The 18153-nt window shown below is 48.0% G+C and overlaps 7 protein-coding genes across 7 annotated transcripts; 2 read left to right on the top strand and 5 right to left on the bottom strand.

The window, feature by feature from the left end:
• Window positions 1–1095: 1095 nt before the first annotated feature.
• J7337_005020 (uncharacterized protein) lies at window positions 1096–2539 on the bottom strand (the record flags this gene model as incomplete). Its single annotated transcript, XM_044822704.1, has 4 exons — window positions 1096–1414; window positions 1462–1838; window positions 1889–2112; window positions 2164–2539. 4 exons carry the CDS (start codon window positions 2537–2539, stop codon window positions 1096–1098), a joined length of 1296 nt encoding a protein of 431 aa, XP_044681195.1.
• Window positions 2540–3565: 1026 nt separating this feature from the next.
• On the bottom strand, window positions 3566–4688 carry J7337_005019 (uncharacterized protein; the record flags this gene model as incomplete). Its single annotated transcript, XM_044822703.1, has 4 exons — window positions 3566–4182; window positions 4236–4426; window positions 4476–4615; window positions 4668–4688. 4 exons carry the CDS (start codon window positions 4686–4688, stop codon window positions 3566–3568), a joined length of 969 nt encoding a protein of 322 aa, XP_044681194.1.
• Window positions 4689–5436: 748 nt separating this feature from the next.
• J7337_005018 (uncharacterized protein) lies at window positions 5437–7516 on the bottom strand (the record flags this gene model as incomplete). Its single annotated transcript, XM_044822702.1, has 3 exons — window positions 5437–5899; window positions 5953–7089; window positions 7161–7516. 3 exons carry the CDS (start codon window positions 7514–7516, stop codon window positions 5437–5439), a joined length of 1956 nt encoding a protein of 651 aa, XP_044681193.1.
• A 1611-nt stretch (window positions 7517–9127) lies between these two features.
• J7337_005017 (uncharacterized protein) lies at window positions 9128–10172 on the top strand (the record flags this gene model as incomplete). The annotated part of the gene is made up of 4 exons (XM_044822701.1): window positions 9128–9222; window positions 9272–9738; window positions 9789–10027; window positions 10077–10172. The coding sequence occupies 4 exons, from the start codon at window positions 9128–9130 to the stop codon at window positions 10170–10172; spliced, it is 897 nt and encodes a 298-aa protein (XP_044681192.1).
• Window positions 10173–10592: 420 nt separating this feature from the next.
• J7337_005016 (uncharacterized protein) lies at window positions 10593–11166 on the bottom strand (the record flags this gene model as incomplete). Its single annotated transcript, XM_044822700.1, has 3 exons — window positions 10593–10764; window positions 10814–10911; window positions 10972–11166. The coding sequence occupies 3 exons, from the start codon at window positions 11164–11166 to the stop codon at window positions 10593–10595; spliced, it is 465 nt and encodes a 154-aa protein (XP_044681191.1).
• Window positions 11167–11691: 525 nt separating this feature from the next.
• Window positions 11692–12653, bottom strand: J7337_005015 (uncharacterized protein; the record flags this gene model as incomplete). Its single annotated transcript, XM_044822699.1, has 2 exons — window positions 11692–12262; window positions 12316–12653. 2 exons carry the CDS (start codon window positions 12651–12653, stop codon window positions 11692–11694), a joined length of 909 nt encoding a protein of 302 aa, XP_044681190.1.
• A 3254-nt stretch (window positions 12654–15907) lies between these two features.
• J7337_005014 (uncharacterized protein) lies at window positions 15908–17244 on the top strand (the record flags this gene model as incomplete). The annotated part of the gene is made up of 6 exons (XM_044822698.1): window positions 15908–15934; window positions 15980–16225; window positions 16273–16475; window positions 16523–16614; window positions 16660–16830; window positions 16880–17244. 6 exons carry the CDS (start codon window positions 15908–15910, stop codon window positions 17242–17244), a joined length of 1104 nt encoding a protein of 367 aa, XP_044681189.1.
• Between the last annotated feature and the right edge of the window lie 909 nt (window positions 17245–18153).

Below are 18153 nucleotides of genomic sequence, written 5' to 3'. Positions count from 1 at the left end.
CATTCGTCGGGACCTCGAAATGCGTGTTGACCTAAACACTCCCCGCTTCCAACTGCTCAGCCATGGTTCGAGCATGAGCGACATCTTTACTCCACATAGACATTCCAAGACCATAGTCTGATGCCTTAACCCGGGATATGACATCGCCTTCAGACTGCCACTTCATAATAGGGACTATTGAACCAAATGGTTCAGTTTGCACGATCTCTGAATCCTCGGGTGGGTTGTCAATAAGAACGGGTGGCATGAAGTACCCTTTGACCGATGTTGAAGCTGATGCACTAGCAAAGGCACGAATGAGGCGCGTGACGTGAGCCATCAGCTGTGGGGACTATCAACTCAAAATAACACTCTCATCAAAGTCAATCCGGGCAGTATACCAGCTACCCAGCACAATTACCCAAGATAAGCTTTTCAAGCCTGGGGAAACTCATGGCCACGAGTTGAGGTTGCGAGATAGCTGATGGGAGAAAGCAGCATGTCAATCAGGGAGCGGCCATGTCGAGTATTTGTCCCTCAGACTGTTGGTAATATAATCATCTTCCTTCTGGGTACATACTCTAGTAACAAGAGATGCTTAGCTCCGGCACAAGTCGGATTACAACATCTTGGCAATAGGCATTGCTCACGAGGATGTACCCATGTTGTTGGAATAAGCATAATGTCAGATTTATTGCATCTTCAACGCCAATATGGATTAGGGCTGACGATATGACAGGAATAGCTCCACATCATAGGCAGGGCTCGCCAATGGATGCTATTCGACCCAAGTACACAATTGAGTAAGCAACTGATTTGGTAATATAGCCGACCCTACAATGTCTCGAGATTGCGGATTAAGCCACGTCTGATCCGAGAGATCCCGGCTCAAGCTCACTAACTGATCAGTAGAAGGGGTAATGTATTGACAGCCTATTGATTCACTCTCATCCGGCTGTCAAAATAATCACATGCCATGATAACATGAGGCGTAAGTAGAGTGTGCACCAGGGAAGATTCATTTATTGCAGTACAAAACAAATCTCTTGACCTCACCCCCCAGCTATTATTCTATGAGTCTATAATTCGGCCCCGACAGAGCCAGCTACCAGGCACCTAAGCGTTGACACGGTCAAAGCCCTGCTGCATAGCCTTAAGGTGGCTCCAGTCATGGCTGTCAAGAGCAAGAGCCCAGGCCATGACACTCTTGATACCGCGGGTCTTGGCAAGAAGGTTGATCTTCTCAGTGATGAGCTCGGGAGTGTCCCAAGACCAGAAGATGCGGTTGGGACCATCCCAGTACCACTGGCCTCCGTTGACCGTGTCAGTCTTGCCCTTCTCGAGAGCCTCGTGGAATGAAGCAGAGATATCAGTACCGTCACACTTGCCGTAGGCAGACTGGCACCCAGCACCGCAGTGGGCAGCGGTGTCACCACTGTTACTCGTTAGCTTATGTCTCGTTAAGATCAAGAAGATACATACCACCAGCCGGAAGCGGCACAGCAAGATCCGGTGGCGCACTTGAAGAAAGTGCCAGCACCGCAGGTAGCATCAGGAGTAGCAGTCAGGTTGGTAGGGGCAGAGACAAAGTTGGCAGCCTCGAAAGTCATGGAGCCAGACTTTCCAGTGTCGCTACCATCGGGGTTCTCGAGAAGCTCCGTGGGGCAGCCGATGGGGTGGGTGCACTTGTAGCCCTTCTTGGTGGTGAAATACTTGGCGTAGAAGGGGATGCCGAGAACGAGCTTGTGAGCGGGGAAGCCGAGGGAGAGATACTTGTCGATAGCACGGGCGGCACCCTGGACCGAGGTGTGGTGAGTGGTGTAGTGATCACGACGGTTCATGAGATCGTAGGTCATGACCTAAAATGGTTAGTGGGTAGTTTTCATAAGGCTGGAGGAGTGGTGCTTACGTTGACAAAGTCGACGGACTGCTCGATGAGAGGGGTCTCGCTGGGGATGTAGGCGATCATGTCACGCTCAAGACCGGGGGTAGCGATGGAGAGCTCCTTGGAGCCGATAAACTTCTTGATCTCCTTGAGGAGCTTGGGGAAGGCCTTGATCTCGTAGGTCTTCTTGGAGTTGACGACCTGCTTGTAGTCGGCGCCGTTACCACCAGGGTACTCCATGTCGATATCTAAGTCCATTAGCTAATGCTCCCATTAAATCCATATGCAGTTGTACATACCAACACAGTCGAAACCGAGTCTATCAAGAGTAGAAGCAACGCCACGAGCGAATGTTTGACGGCTCTTGTCGGTCTTGAGGGCCGCATCGAAACCAGCATTGTCGCCCCAACCACCGACAGCAAGACAAACCTTGATGTCGTGATCAAACAGAGCGCGGACCTCCGTAAGAGGCTGGAACGGCTCATACTTGCCAGCAGGCTCAGTGGTGAAGAGCGACGAGTTGGCAAAGGACATCATGACGTGGGTGACGCTGTGGGTGACGTCCTTGGGGGGCAGATCCTTGGTGTGCCATTGATCGTAGTAAATGATGTTGCGCGAACAGGTCGCCTCTGCGACGGCGTAGGCGCTCAGGCCTAGGAGGGTGGTAACGCGCATGATTAGAAGATAAAAATGAGTGACGTTGTTTAATAAAGGAGTGTAGATATTTGCAAAAACAGGAATTAAAGAATGAAAGACCGTTGGAGGTTGATGAGCCAAAATACAGAAGAAAATAGCGCGATGCAGCGGTTTAAATATCGCCCTCCGTTAACGCAGTGCCGCCGACCCTTTTTGGTGAATTAAGTTTGATTAGAAGCTAAAAGGACACTTTCTAGAAGGGAGAGCGCGTCAGCGTTATAGAGTTTAATTAGCCCTTTGAACGCCCCATGTTTCGAATTTCCACCAGTGAGAGGGCATAGGTCCGGGGTTACATAGCCTCAAAGTCTAAAGCGCACAGATCACGGCAATTCTGTAGCGTTGGCTTTTGGTGGTGAGATTATGTTCGGCATTTGCGAAGGGCGGTTGGCGCTGACTCGGCGAATATCCGATCGTTCCGGTGTTTCGGGTCTCGGTGGGATGGGATGGGATGGGGATGTTGGGCTGGGGGATAAGCCTTATGGCCGTGCGATGAGTGAAGCTGACGCGAATTATATTGTGGCTTGCTTGAATGGATGGCCACTACGACAGCCACGCTCAATGCTCTATCTTGTGTTTATGCAAATGGCTATCTAGGCGAGTCATGGCTATTCTGAATACTCATTGTTTGTTCAGTGCTGATTTGTGGTGGGTTAACTGGGACAGATAATCTAGGGTAGTAGTGGAGGCACCCGATCCGATGTTCCGATCAACCCCCGTTCTAATAAGAATGTCATGCCATGCATGTCACACACTCCATACTTCACAGTCTATCCTGAATTGTTGGGTATGAATTAAGTTTGGGTTGAATACGAGTCCGGGATGCGATACTACTCTGTCAAACGTTCGAATGTTTAATTAGTGGTCATACAACGCTGAGAAATAGGGCAGAGTGAAACCTTCATCACTTTAAACAGTGGTGTATAAAACTAGCGGCCAAGACATCATTAAGCGACATACAGAATCACAAATCTTTCATTAGTCATAAAACAGAGGCCTCATGCTTTTCTAAAGCCTGCTCGAAATGCCGTTCTCCCTCTGGATAAACCAGTCAACCGTCGAAGCTACTCCCTCCTCCAGCGAAACCCTAGGCTTCCAACCCAAAACCCTCTCAGCAAGACTCGTATCTGGCTTCCTTCTAATAGGATCATCCTCCCTCTTCGGCAGTAACTGCACATTAACAGGATCCTCATACCCAGTCTTCTCCGCCACAACTCTCGATATTATATCCGCAATCTCACTAATTTCCATCTCTTGATCACTGCCAATATTAACCGGTCCATGATAATCACTATTCATCAGAGCCTCCAAACCACGAACACAATCGTTAGCGTGTTGAAAGCAACGCGTGGCGTGTCCGTCGCCGAATATCGTGATTGGTTCTCTCTTGAGAGCTGCCATGATAAAGTTAGGTACTGCGCGTCCGTCTTCTGGCTCCATGAAGGGGCCGTAGGCGTTGAAGATTCGTGCGATGCGAACTTCGAGACCGTGTTCGGCTTGATAGGCGTATCCGAGGGCTTCCATGACTCTCTTGCCTTCGTCGTAGCAGGCGCGTGGGCCGAAGCAGTTGACGTTGCCTCGGTAGTCTTCGCGTTGGCAAGCGATTTGTGCGTCGCCGTAGACTTCTACAATGCCATCAGTTAGCCTCATAGCCAGGCTTCTTGGTGAGAGCTCATACCTGATGTACTAGCGAGCAGCACTCTAGCGTTGTGTTTCAACGCATAGTCCAAAACATTCGAGGCACCATTGAAGCAGGTTTGCAAAATATCAATCGGTTGAGACTCGAAATGTACTGGACTCGCAGGACACGCAAGATGGTAGATTTGTTCGACGTTGTCTATCCATGGCAACGGATCTCGTACATCGGCTCTGTAAAATATCAGCATTTGAGTAAGGTTTCGGGGTGAACTAAACGCACTGGATGTATCGCACTCGCTTGTCCGATCGGAAATTATCGAGGGTGCTTTGAGATCCGGTCCATAGTGAATCAATCACGACGACTTCGTGGTTCTTCTCGAGAAGTAGCTGGATTAAATTGCAGCCGAGGAACCCGGCACCCTGTCGATAAGATTAGCTTGCGTTTCTGCATCGCTGCTATAGGCTCGCTTACACCAGTAACGATAATGACCATGCTAAAGTCGGTAGTTTTCACGATAAAAGGTAGTATAAGGAATTAGTTGATTTGTGATGAAGGCTTGCACAAGAAGGTATAGAAAGTCTGAGTCCAATATTTGAGAAATTATTGAGACGCAGTCATAAAATATTATTCGTTTTCAAGTCACACGGGCATCATCGATCCGCCCAAGGTGAGACATCAGCTCTCAGCTAACAAGGCGTAAGCGAAAATCTTGCCCTTACAAGTTGCCAAGATCATTTTAGCTCGATATCTGCCGAGCTGATCCGGCACTATCTACGTCATTTTGACCCTTTTGTGTTCCTCATTGGGGAATATCTCGTCGCATCCCGTTGTTGCACAGAGGATCTGACGTATGCGGCGTTGCTCTTTATGCCAAAAGTGGTTGGGCTGTGATGAAAGAGGGATTGACAGCTGGCGAGGGATGGTTGGTATAAAAGGAAAGCATGGGCTACGTGCCAATGATATAAAATGTCTGAGTTCGGATAAATACTGCAATGTGCGCGAAGACCTATGTCATATTATCATCTACCTAGCGAAAATTGGTGAGTCTGCGCAAAGGCCTAAGTCATGCTGCGCCTTATCAGTCTCTTCTTATCAGTCCAGGACTTGTTCACGTAGCACAATGTTCGAGGCCATATGACTGACCTAAATGAGATTAAAAATCGACTCAATTTTGTGATTATGTATCACAAGCCCTCTCGGGAAGAATGTCTAACAACGAAGATGCTATCTATACCTTTTTTTACAAAGCCAGAGCGAGAGCGAGAAGGCCAAGAACCCCAGAGACGAATGTCTTGGTACCAGCACTAGTAGGGGTAGCAACCGGGGCCTTTGTGCCACTAGCACCTCCAGGCGAAGAAGAGTTTCCAGAAGCAGAGCACTTGGAAGCACTCTCCTTCAAGACAGTAAGCTCATCACCAACAACACCACCGTCACCGTGGATAAAGTGCCAAGAGAGCGCACTCTCGTTGTGAACAGTCAACTTGGCGAAACCAAAGTGAGTCTGGTCAAGGAACATGGTCATGTTGAGACGAGGCTCGCCGTCGAGGACGCTGTGGCTCTCGAGGTTGCCTGCGGCTCCGTTGACGAGATGGACCATTGACTTGCCGGGGTTGGTCTTGTACGTGTTGTTGTTAATGATGGAGCCAGAGTCGAGGGTGCCGTTGTGGCCCATGGGCTGAAGACGCTCATACCAGTGAATGTGACTGTTTAACATTAGTATATGTGTTGTGAGGAGGTTGGCTAAGATATGACTCACCCAGCAATGTAGACGTCGACATTGTTCTTCAGCATCAGATCCTCAAACGCAGCGCGGATGTTAACCTGGTATTTGGCAACCTCCGAACTGTACATAGGACGGTGGCCCATGACAATAACCCAAGGAGTCTTGCATCGATCAACGCTCTCAAGATCCTTGGTCAACCACTGATACTGCTCATAGTTCTTGGTATCATTATAAGAACCATGCACAGCGCCAAAGGGGCCAGAATCAGTGACATAAGTCTCATTAGCCAAGGGATGCGTCTCATCGCCCTTGAGATCCGCAGCAAACGGCTTCTCAGGACTGTTGGCGTAATCTGTCTCTGTGTTGATAGACACAAAGTGGGCTAGACCGTAGTCAAAAGAGTACCAGAAGTTTCCAACACCGCCGGACTTGTCGCCTGCCATGTGGAAGCGGTTCTGGAAAGCGGTGAAGTTGCGCTGCGAGGGGGGGCAGGAGTAGTAGTTCAGCGTCATGTTAGCCTGGGTTGCGTTGCTCTTGTCGTTGTCGAGATAGGCAGAGAGCGTGTTGTTGCCGCCATCGAACTCAGCGCAGGTGGCTTCGTGGTTACCGGGGACAACCATGTAAGGGACCTTGAGGGTGATGCTGTTGAGCCACTGCTGCCAAAGATCCCAGTTCGACTCGTACAGAACGCTCATGTCGCCACCGCGGGGACTTCCCTGGTTAGCCACTTCGCCCTTGGGAAGAGGAGTCTTGTAGTCATCGGGAATAGGACCGCCGCCGGGAAGCTCAGTTGAAGATCCATTGTAGCAAACAGGCCAGTCATCCTCGCAGGGCAGAATGCCGGAGAACCAATCATCAGCATAACTCAGATCACCACCGTGCCATGCAAACGCAGCGCCGTCGGAAACTGCCTTGTTGAGATACTTGTAAGTACCAGCGGCGTTAGTATAGCCCATGTCGTTGAGAACAGCGATGGTGAACTCTGACTTGTCACCTGCTTCGCGAGCGGTAGTGAAGCTAAGGACATCAGATTTGGTGGTGCCGTTAGCAGCGGGGATCTGATAGTAGTAAGTCGTGCCAGGCTTGAGATCACTGATTTGAACATCATGGAAGAACTGATTACACTGCGTAACAGCCTTGACAGCAGAACAAGGAGGCGTGCGGTCATAGCTAGAAATCGTAAGCCAATGACAACTCAACGCGCAGACGAATCGGGTAAATGCCAAGAAGCGGGAACTTACGTAGTAGTCGAACCAGTAGCTTTATTCTTCAACTCAGACTTGCTCGTTCCCCAATGAACCACCGGCGCAGCACCAAGTCCAAAAGGCGTCTGGTAGTGAATGTTGATACCACCAGGGGTATACGACGTCGAAATAACATTGACATTGTTGCTGGGGTTTGAAGAACCAGGCTTCACGGCTGGAGGTTCAACGAGACGAGGGAATCCTTTTCCATTGCCGTTGACGGTGGGATCGACCCAATCGCCGACGGGGACTGCTGGGCCCTTGTAGGGATACTTCTCATCGACGACGGGCTTGGAGAGAGCGGGTGTCGTGAGGAGCGCGGCCAGGAGGCTGGGGGCAGCAAGGGACTTCATGATGAACCTAGTGAGGCGGCTGCAAAAGAGAGACTTTTGAGAGCAGTAAAGAATCTACACCTGTCATTCCTGTTTGAGGTCAAATGCAACGTTGGTATATATATAATTCCTATCATCGCGGACCTCCCCATGTGCTCGGAACTCAGCTGCCGGATCGTCATCTCAAATCATCGCAACCTCCAAGAATATTAACAACAATCGGATCTGACGGCTCTCGCCGGTGGCAGTAACAAGTTTAGCTTCACCATTGCCCCTGTGAATCTGCAACCCTGCCCAATCAAGGCTGATTACGATGAAACGTGATAAGCAAGCTAAGATAAGCTTCTACGGCCGACGATAACGGATTCAGCTTAAAGCCTCGGGTTGAGTTGTTGTTAATGCGATAAAGCCAATAGCCGCTTCCACGTGGTAAACAGCATTGCTGAGCTTTTTATTTGTCGATGGGTTTGACTCCATAAATCACGGCTTTTCGGCAGACGAAATGTTGGTAATTTAAGCGTGGTTATTGGTTGGTTGCATCAAGTCCCCCGCATCTGGGTCGAGATCCCTGCTTGGTTTGTTCAAAAGTGCCCAGGCTCGCTTGAGGATGAAAGAAAGCACTAACATATTGACACCAAGACAAGCACAGCTGATGTTCAGTTTTTTTTGTCAACATCTATGCAGTTGCAACATGGAGCAGCACGTTCTTTACCAGCTGCCATAAATGTGTTTAGAGGGAAGCTAGAATACATCTCTTATCAGAGTGAGTATCGCACGATTGGAGCAGCTGTCCTCTAAAGATCCCAGACAGATACCTTTTTCGTACAGGGATAATTCAGCAATAGCTTGGAGACAGCTAGCTACCCTGCATCAAGCAGCTAAAATGGCCTTGATCGACATACCAATAACGTGCCACAATATTTTGACATAACTTGCAGTGCTAAAGAATTGCCTTACTTTATGACTAGACAAAGAAGAGGATTTGATTTCCCAGATAAGAATATGTGACATTGTTACCCAGTAAAGCAATTAACTTGGATTCATTAACTGGAGATCCCAGCAATTCATCCTTGTTGTCCTGCAGATCAACTTGTTCATCTCCAAAGCTTATGTACAAATAATGCACCATGGAAGCTGCAAACCTTCTGGCATTACTATAATTGCTCTCCTCTCCACGAGCTTCTATACAATACGGTATATAGTATGTCATGCAGACTAACAAGCTAAGCGATATCAAGACCGGACCGACGGGATCACACAGATCTGTCCACGGAAATTATTCTTCCGTACCAATTACAACTCCCGACCGAAAGCTTCAATGTATGATCTGCATGCCGCAATCATGGCATTTCCTGCGATCTCCTTGTCCAAATATGTTATACCCCGCCTCGGACCACCTCCGTCTATCCTTTTCCAGACATTATGCTTAAACAAGATCTTCCGTCGACATTCCTTGGTCACAAGAGCAGCTTGTGATTTGTGGGATGAGAGAACAAAGTTGAGTCTAGGATCTGAAACGTGGATTTGAGGAGATATAAGTAGTTCGTTGTTCGCTATGTGAAACTGGCAAGACTGAGTAAATTGTCTTGGCGGGTGATTCGAATTTTAGCCTTTTTCATTCAGTCTCTTACCATGCTGTCGAAATTTCTTGTTGCTGCCATGGGTAGCGTCTTGGTTCAGAGCGCTGCAGTCCACGCAGCGTCAAGCATCAGTTATCTCTTCACTTTGTCAGTACTTTTATACTGCAGCTTCAGCCTAAGAATTGACATCTCTTAGTGGCGACTCATACTCCCAGACAGGCTTTGACCCCAACGGCGCGAAACCCTCTGCCTCCAACCCCCTCGGCAACCCACCATTCCCTGGATGGACAGCAGCCGGTGGAGCAAATTGGGTCGGCGACATTGTCAAAGAGCAAAACAATTCACTTGTTCTATCATACAACTTTGCGTACGGAGGCGCTACAGTCGATGCTAACATCGTCAAGCCCTATGCAAGCACTGTGTTGAGTTTTGTAGACCAAGTCAACCAGTTCTCTAACTCTGTGGGCAAGCACCCAGATGGTACTTCTTGGACAGCAAAGAACACCATTGCAGGAGTTTGGATCGGCGTCAATGACGTTGGCAATTCTTTTTATGTGCAGGATGCAGACGCGGTGGTTGAGAAGGCTACTACGAGGTATTTTGAGTTACTACAGATTCTGTATAAAGCTGGGCTGCGCAAGTTTGTTCTACTCAGCGTTCCACGTAAGTCAGGAGGACTACATCACTGGGGCTTTTATGCTAATGACGTGCAGCAACTGAGTTGACACCATTGATGATCCAACAAGGCGCCGACTCGAACGCTCTTCTCGTCAAGTCGATTAAGCTCTACAATAGCAAGTTGGCCTCAAAGCTCAGCGCATTCAAGAAAGCCAACTCTGGTGCCAAGACACTTCTCGTTGATACATCCATTTCTTTCAAGAAGGCTATCAACAACCCCACGGCTTATGGTGCACCTGATGCGACTTGCTACAACAGCGATGGGAAGTCATGCGTGAGTAGCCTCCCTCAAGTGAAGGTATTTTATACTGATGCTGCGATAGCTGTGGTTTAATGATTATCATCCTGGAATTGCTATCAATCAGTTGGTGGCTGAACAGGTAGCAAACGAACTCAAGTCGAATGGCTTTGGATGGTGAATCTTTTCAGGCTGAAGCTGGTTTCCGTGAGACAGATGGACTCTGAAATTTACCTGAGAAAACAAGTTTCTAGGTTAAGAAACATTGATCAAGTGCATTGCAATTATTCTATCAGAAGCATGGGATAGATATCATAGGAAATATGCTTGAAGTAAATTGACCATTGTAAGGCGCCTGAGAAACATCCCAGTTACGTGATTATCATCTTACCCTTGCGTCTACTAATCATTCCTTGATTCATAGAAATCGCCATTGCATTTGACCCGCGAATACCAATTTCATTTAACGCTGAGAGTTTCCGTTATTAAATATGCATTACTACCTCAATTCATAAGATCTATACATTTCTCTCTATTCTTGTTCCCTCCAATCGCTCAGCCCTTCGTTCAAAGGGCTCAGAAGACCTGTCTAGTGTGTCCTCTATTTGGCGCAGATGGTGGCAGTGATGGTAGCAGGCTGAGGGCAGCCATAGACCTTCTTCATGCTAGGAGTGCTGTAGCAAGAAGCATCGCCAGCAGCGCAGTCAAACTGCTTGCATCCCTTACCAGTGGTGAGGATGTTGTGCTTGTTGGCGAAGGGGTTACCCCATTGACTAGATACGTCAGTATGGCATTGACATAATGAGCAAGGATTGGACTTACGTGCTGAACTCGTAGTAAACGTAGTTGGGCTTGGAGGTGGAGGAGTAGCCAAAGAAGAGAGGGTTGCTGAGAGTCTTGGTGGTGGCAATCTTGACGGTCTAGAACAATTGTTAGTACAAAAGAGTTCAGTAATGAAAGCAGACACGAATTCAACGTACAGATCCAGTAGAGCGGAGGTTCTCAGAGAACTTCTGACCGGGCTTGAGGGTCACAAGAGGTCCAGGAGCACCGCCGTTGTAAGGCCAAGACTGAACATAGATGGTACCAGAGCAGTCGTTCTTGACGACAGCCTGGTTAGCGGCGGCAGCGCTGCCAACAATGGCGGTAAGGGCAGTGAGGATGCTGAACTTCATTTTGAAGAGTGAGAAGATGTACTTTAAGAGGAGAGAGTCTTGTAGATGAGAGAGAAAGTGCTTGAGAGTGATGATTGAGAATAAGTTGATCAAAAGCCGCTATTTATACAAAATGGCAAAACGTTTGGGCATTGCGGTGAATAGCGATTAAAGTTGAATACGAGCCGGCATAGACTTGTGGCGTTCTGCTAAAGCCTATACGGGCAATTATCGGTTCGTATCGAGCCATCTTGTGACGAGAATAGACCAGAGACTAGATCTCTCGTAACTATTCCCGAACCGTCGACCTGAACTAACCCGTGCCGAGGGCCCGAGGCTTCCGCCTTTCCTCAATCCGGGGGGAACTACAGAGTTTGGGGTAAGCTTCGATGGTCTAGAACATACGGTGAAGGGCTAAAAATAAATAAAAAAGGGTTTTGTATTAAGATTACATTAAAGGGAGAGGTAATAGTTAATATGCATGTCTCATAAGTAAGCGGTGGAATGGCATTTCTCTGTTTTGTGGATTATGGACAGATGTCATTCTCAGAGAGTTGCATCGCTGTCACTAGGTCTGCCGTGGCTCCATTCATCGTCTGGGCGTCTCTCCACCACGATTTCTTGTGTGACGACAGTAGTGGCTTTGATACCCCGACTCGGCGAGCTTGGCTTAATTGGACTCTGCAACGTTGCCTCACCACCGTTCTGTCCCTGCTCAGCCTTAATACTAACACTGACACCAGGGTATGTTCGGTAGTGTTTGGTAATTGATGGAAGAGGTACTTCATCTTTTCGCAAGGTGGATGTATCCTCCATTGAGTCATGGCTGATCTCTTGAGTTCGCCTTCGAGACATACTACGCAGATTTTGACTGCTGCGTGTTCGAGTATAGCCGTACTGTGATACACGGTTGCTGCTTCGGCCGAATGAGGACGCAAAGAGCCTGGGCATGATCTTGGAGAATAGTGGTCGGAGGGTAGGTAGGCATGAGGAAATAATAGCCAGGGTGACTTCGAGGAATGACCATATCGCGGCGTCGACGTTATCCCAGTTGGGATCTTTTGTTGAAGCAGCTGTCTTGAGTGTTCGAATGCGAATAATTGAGATGATGCAAGTCCTGGTGATGTTAGCTGCTAGCAACAGCGTGGTAGAAACGATTGAGCTACTTACAGGAAGCCAATGCTGAAGATGGCCAACAGCATAATCTTTTGTTTCTTCGGAAGGTTCAAGCTTCCGATGACTGGTAACGGCATGCAGAAAACAGTGATATCTGAGACGAGGTTGAAGCCAGCCATGACGTACCAGACCGTCAAAGGGTCGGTGCAATGGCCATCTAGGGTTGAGTTCCAGAACTTGGCGACGGGTACACAAATGAGAGTATTGAGGAAAGCGATCGTGATGGTCCATGCGACCATGATGACGAGTCCGTAGAATGTTAACGCCTGTAAGACCGGTATGGCAAAGACTCGTCGGTATTGAAGAAGGATTCCGATTTTGACAAGACACATGGCGACATTGTATACGATGACGGAAGCATAAAACGCCTACCAAATGTCAGCATGAGTTGAGGACATATCGAAGCGAAACTGACCTTCATGTAAGCAACGTAATTCTCCTTCGACTGCTCCCAAGTATGATGTCCAAGCCCATATTTATTCTCTACACGCACGTCAGCACTTGACCTCCACAACAACGTTGATGAAGCCCACCTAGACCAATAGCCACCGCAGCTGCAATTGTAAGGACCTGGGCAGCAGCCATAACTCTATCATCCCAGCCGAGAGAATGCAGAACCTTGTATCTCACATAGAGTCGCAATGCGACGGTGATCGTAGAAAGAATGGAGAAGGTAATGAGAATAGCTTGAATCTCTACCGAGCGGGATGAACTATCCGCTGGCATTGAGCGAGTATCCATGGTCAGATGACTCTCGTCAGCCCAACGGATATACATTGTGCACTGTCGACGAAGACGAACTGTAACATATGTTTGGAGTCATCAAAAACATATTTCCCTCACGCCGGGGGACCCCAAGGGCATTTAAGTATATCACTTCACGGAGGGGCTCATAGTTCAGCTCTCAGAGACTCCGTCTCACACCTGTAAGAGATCGACGAGCTTGAGCTTATAATTGCACATCCAATGGCCTGCAGACCGATGATCTAATCGTGAATCTCTTTCCTCAAGCTGTAATCGCTCGGGCCTGATCTGCGGAGGCAATGATACCCTGGACCTGAAGATTACCGCTGATCGTTGTTCTACTGCGCGGTGCTGCAGCCAACCAGACCGAGGCGTCAAACTGCCGCAGCGTGTTGCGGGCGAGCGTGAGTGTCGGTGCGGCCTGGTTGGCATAACTGCCGATCACAATATGCCATGTGGTTGTAGTGGAGAGGTCTTTTGATGGGAGCAGGGGTTTGGTGACACTGACAGGTTTACCGAATGTTCCGAGGTTAAAGATTGAGGGTTTGTAAGGATTTGTAACGATGAAGAAGCTCTGTGCGGTCTTTTGTTTCGTCGATCAATAGTGAAATCTCCACTGGGGATATTGCTCTGAGGCCCAACAGGTTGGAAAAGACTGAATGCCAAGACTTATCCTTGCTGAAATATTGAAATGACCTGCATATCAGCCTGATCAGATCTCTTTTTGCGTTTTTCTTTTTTGTTTTGGCCTCACCGCATTGACGCATTCTTGCCTGACAATCCAGCGACATCGAATGTCGTGATTATCCGTAATTCCGTGCGTGTCTTTTAGTTTCAAGTAGATCTGTAACATGCCCGGTGACGAACGAAGATCCCGCTGCAGGCAGTGAGCATGTGACCAGGCTACCCTGGTCATTAGTGACTTGGGCCCGTCAGTATGGCACTGAGATGTCAGTCCGTCTCGACGCTATTGTGACATTTGGCATCATGCAGTAAGCAGTCCAATTAGCTGGGGAAACGATTCTTTGCGCTAATAAATATTTAAAGTACTCATGACAGCGCTTTGGCAGCTTGGCCCTCTCATGACTCGGATTGCGCTCAGACGGACCCTGATAGAGAGAGTCATGGCGACTCAGATTATCTGAGGGTTACCCCACTGAAACATTTCACTGACTCAAAACATTACATGAAACATTTTGGTGATGTTTTGGGTCTGGCGTACTACTCTATATGCATATATCGTGTAATATGCGTTCGCTTGCACGATATTTCCGGCGGAGGATTTTACGCGACGTTGCATCATTTTCCAAGCTACTCCATAAATTTAATTAAGCAAAGACGATGTCAGGTATGCCTGCTCACCGCGTGAATTGCCAATGCGACTCTATAATGCTCCATTTCACAATTTTAAAGAGCTACGGTTAAACGTTACATAGTAGCATTACCTCGACGGTCGATACTATGAGGTCATCCTTGGCCCTCTCAAGACGTGGAGAGACAGCTCACCGTCGATTGACACCGTTGTGCAATTGAACAAGGGCACTGGATATATTGTTTGTATTTGTTATTTCGTGTCCTTGGCCCTTGCGTGTTGGATTGAAAACTCTTTTGACCCTCTCATTCTTATCACAGTGCAATTGAACTCGCCTTGTCATGATCGAACAACCTGGGACAGGCGACGTTTGGAGTCTTGGCGAAATGCAGCTCTTTTCGAAGAGAGTTGGTCGATCGGCGAGTCTGCAGATCAGCGACATTTTCGTCGGCGCCGCTGACAGTGGGCGTTGACAAAAGCACCATTGTCCACGACGCTGCTGCCGTAGATCCGTTGAATGCTTGGTGCGAGATGACGCATACGATGGTCATGTACCAACGTCTTTACTCTTGTTGCATGCCTCGGACCAACGGCTTTTGCCTCAGGGACTGGTAGCTTGCGTGAGGTATGGAGCGCAAGGTTCTGATCTTGGGAGAAATTCGGTGGTTAATGCGGAGCAGAATGTCATGAGTAGATGGAGACTCATAAGAATGGATGTCGGGTATAACAGCCGGGCGTTGAACGACGCTGGTGCACCCGACTGTACTCACCCGATAGCAGGCCCTGATGTTGGATCTACATAAGCGCGAGGAGATATTTACTAATCATGTATTCGAATGCTGGAACGGGTGCTAGGCCAAATGGCATCCTCAGAAACTTACCACTTTAGTATAGGAGATCTATAACAGACACCGTTAAACCCTCAGTTGAAGCCATCTCGGTCCAGACATCCCTCAACTTGCTCAATCTGGCAATCCCCTCGCCAAGGCATACGACTTTCAACCTCATCATCACTCCCAATAATCCGTTTCCTCAATGATGGCTTTGCCACGTGTTACCGCAACCTTTCTCTCCTTTCGTAGCCTCACCAACGAAGCGAGCATATCTAAGCGTTATGAGGTTTTCATCATCTACGCAAGCACTAAATCGCCAACCCAACTGACTTTACATAACATACCAGCAACGTCCATCACCAACAACAGGCTCGACTCTTGTGGTCTCACTACCCAGTTATTTTAGCTTTGTGGTTGTTCAGATTCCCGTCTAGCCCCTGCATACGGAATGCGCCACGTCCCGTCCGCTAAGAGATTCCGGAGCGCTTATGAAAACGGAAGGCAAACTTTATTTTGCTCGCGAAAGAGCGAGGATAGTATTTAGAGAGGGTGTCATCACATTCGTGGGCTGATGCATTTGCTGGTTTGTTTCTTCTCATGTCTCACATATAGCGTCACTCGTACGTGAGTACAGTATCAAGCAACACTTTTACGACGAGGGTTTCACACAAGATCTGGACGCAATAACACCGCAGCCATGGCGATAGGACCGTCAACCCTTCTGGTCAGTATTATAATTACAATCTCAGGCGTTATCTAACAGGTACAGATCACAGAATGGACACTCATAGCCTTATCGACAATCGTCATCATCGCACGAATCTACCTCCGCCTCATCATCCAAAAACGAAGGATCATGGACAGCGACATATGGATGATTCTAGCATGGGCAGCTGGTATTACCGTGGCGTCCTTCTGCGTCACGTATGTACACTTGGGCGTCATGGAGCCATGGGTCGACAGCTCTCTGAAGGACTGGGAGGGAACTCGCGAGGATAAAGAGTTCGTCCTCAAGGTATGGCATGATTACTGAGCTTCAGGTGATGGACTGACAGATTGTAGTTGCTTTGGATCTGTGCTCTGCCATTCTTCACGGCGTTTTATCTCTGCAAAGCTGCTCTGCTTGCTGTCTACCGCCAGGTCATTCCTGTTCATATGCATAAGAGGAGAATGTTTCTGTGGGCGACTGCTCTCTATGTTGCGCTTTCGTATATCGTCACTATGGTTCTGCCATTTTGCGTCTGTATCCCGGTCACTCGACTTTGGTGAGTCATCGATGCCAGTAAAATGAGCAAGTTGCTAACTTGGATAGGTCATTGGAACCTGATAATAAGTGTCCACGCAATGCTGCAATGATGTTCTTGAAGACTTCTTGGGCTCTACATTTTGCTGGCGATGTTTTTAGTAAGCATTTTGCGATGATGCCATGATCAATACTAACCATGATAGTCTTCATTCTACCTTGGCTCATCGTGCCTGATCTCATGATCAAAGGATGGCTGCGGGTTGGCGTCTACTTGACCTTCCTTCTCGGCATTATCAACATGGTCATCAGCATTGTCCGCTTCCACGAACTCTTCATCATCGGCGCTAACCGCAAGGTCTCCATCGTAGAAGCCCGTAAGTATCTCACCCAAACTCACTCAAGAATACACTAACATAACGGTAGACTTTTGGAATACCTTGGACCTATATCTCGGTCTAGTCATCGCCTGTCTCCCTTCACTACGACCATACTTCAACCTCGCCGCCAACTCACGCGCATTCAACAGCATCCGAGGAAAAGTAACAAGCCAAAGCAGTCGCTACACTACCGACTCTATCCAGAAACCCGAAGCAGCGAGACTCACGCAAGATCAATCGGGTATCTCGCCGCCCAGTCGACCTATCAGACGTTTATCACATTCATCGCGAGACTTTGACTTGGAGTCTTGTGCTGGTTCGTCAGATTCACATGAAGATGCTAAGAATAAGGCCTTTGAGATTGAATTGGCTCGGGTTCGTACTCGTGCGAGAGAGTCATCTGATGAGTAAATACGAGCATGGTGGGTAGTATCAGAGCGACTTGCAAGGGAAATGTCTATTACAAAGTATTGCACGCAGGACTGACACTTTCATTCATTTTGGGATGGTCTGTTATAACTCTTACCCTGAGAAGTTAATAAAAGTCACTGTTTCAACTTCACAAAATGCTAGAGCATTGCATATCATACAGGCATTAAGACAATTCCGGTCATAAAGCCACTGAAGTTTATTTCCTAAGAAAACACAATTCTTCAAAGTACAGTCGATTGCATTGGTATGCTGTGGCGCTAGGTAATGAAGATCCATACCCAACCAAGGCTAGAGTCAAACGCAATCTAGACCTAGACCCGGGGATTGAGCTATCCTCCCACCACCACGAGAGCCTGTGACAGGAATGAAGATCAGGTGCTGGTTGAACTTGCAGCAACTTGCTTGTGTTTTATCCTTGGGTATTCTTCGACCAGTCCCCATAATCGTTGAGCCCCCCTGAGACTTTTCTTTCTCAATGTACAGCGCCGGCATCTTTCTCCAAAAAAACAAACTTGAAACCAATTGCGGAAAAACATGTATAAGATAGAGCTTATTCATCGATGTCGTCTAGATGCTTGATTTTAGCTGAAGCTCTGCCTCTCCATGGTTTTCCTCGTTGTGAACGGTGATACGTTCTACCATTCCATTACCCTCAGTAAATCAGTGTGAACCTTCTTAATCCCACGTATAGACCCTAAGTGTAGTACTCTCATCAAATTAATATAGGCATCCTCAATTTTAAGTTCCCTGTTGACTCGTATCCGTCTCATCCTGTCTTTATAATAGGAGGTCGTGGTGGAAAGATCCGGGCTGTAAGGGAGTTCCTACTCTGATTAGAGTGTCCATCCTTGGAATCTTCCGAGGCCTTGTTTGGTTGCACCTCCGACT

This window comes from Fusarium musae, chromosome 4 (genome assembly GCF_019915245.1).
Source record: "Fusarium musae strain F31 chromosome 4, whole genome shotgun sequence".
Classification (NCBI taxonomy): domain Eukaryota; kingdom Fungi; phylum Ascomycota; class Sordariomycetes; order Hypocreales; family Nectriaceae; genus Fusarium; species Fusarium musae.
This window is presented reverse-complemented; position numbering and strand designations above follow the sequence as displayed.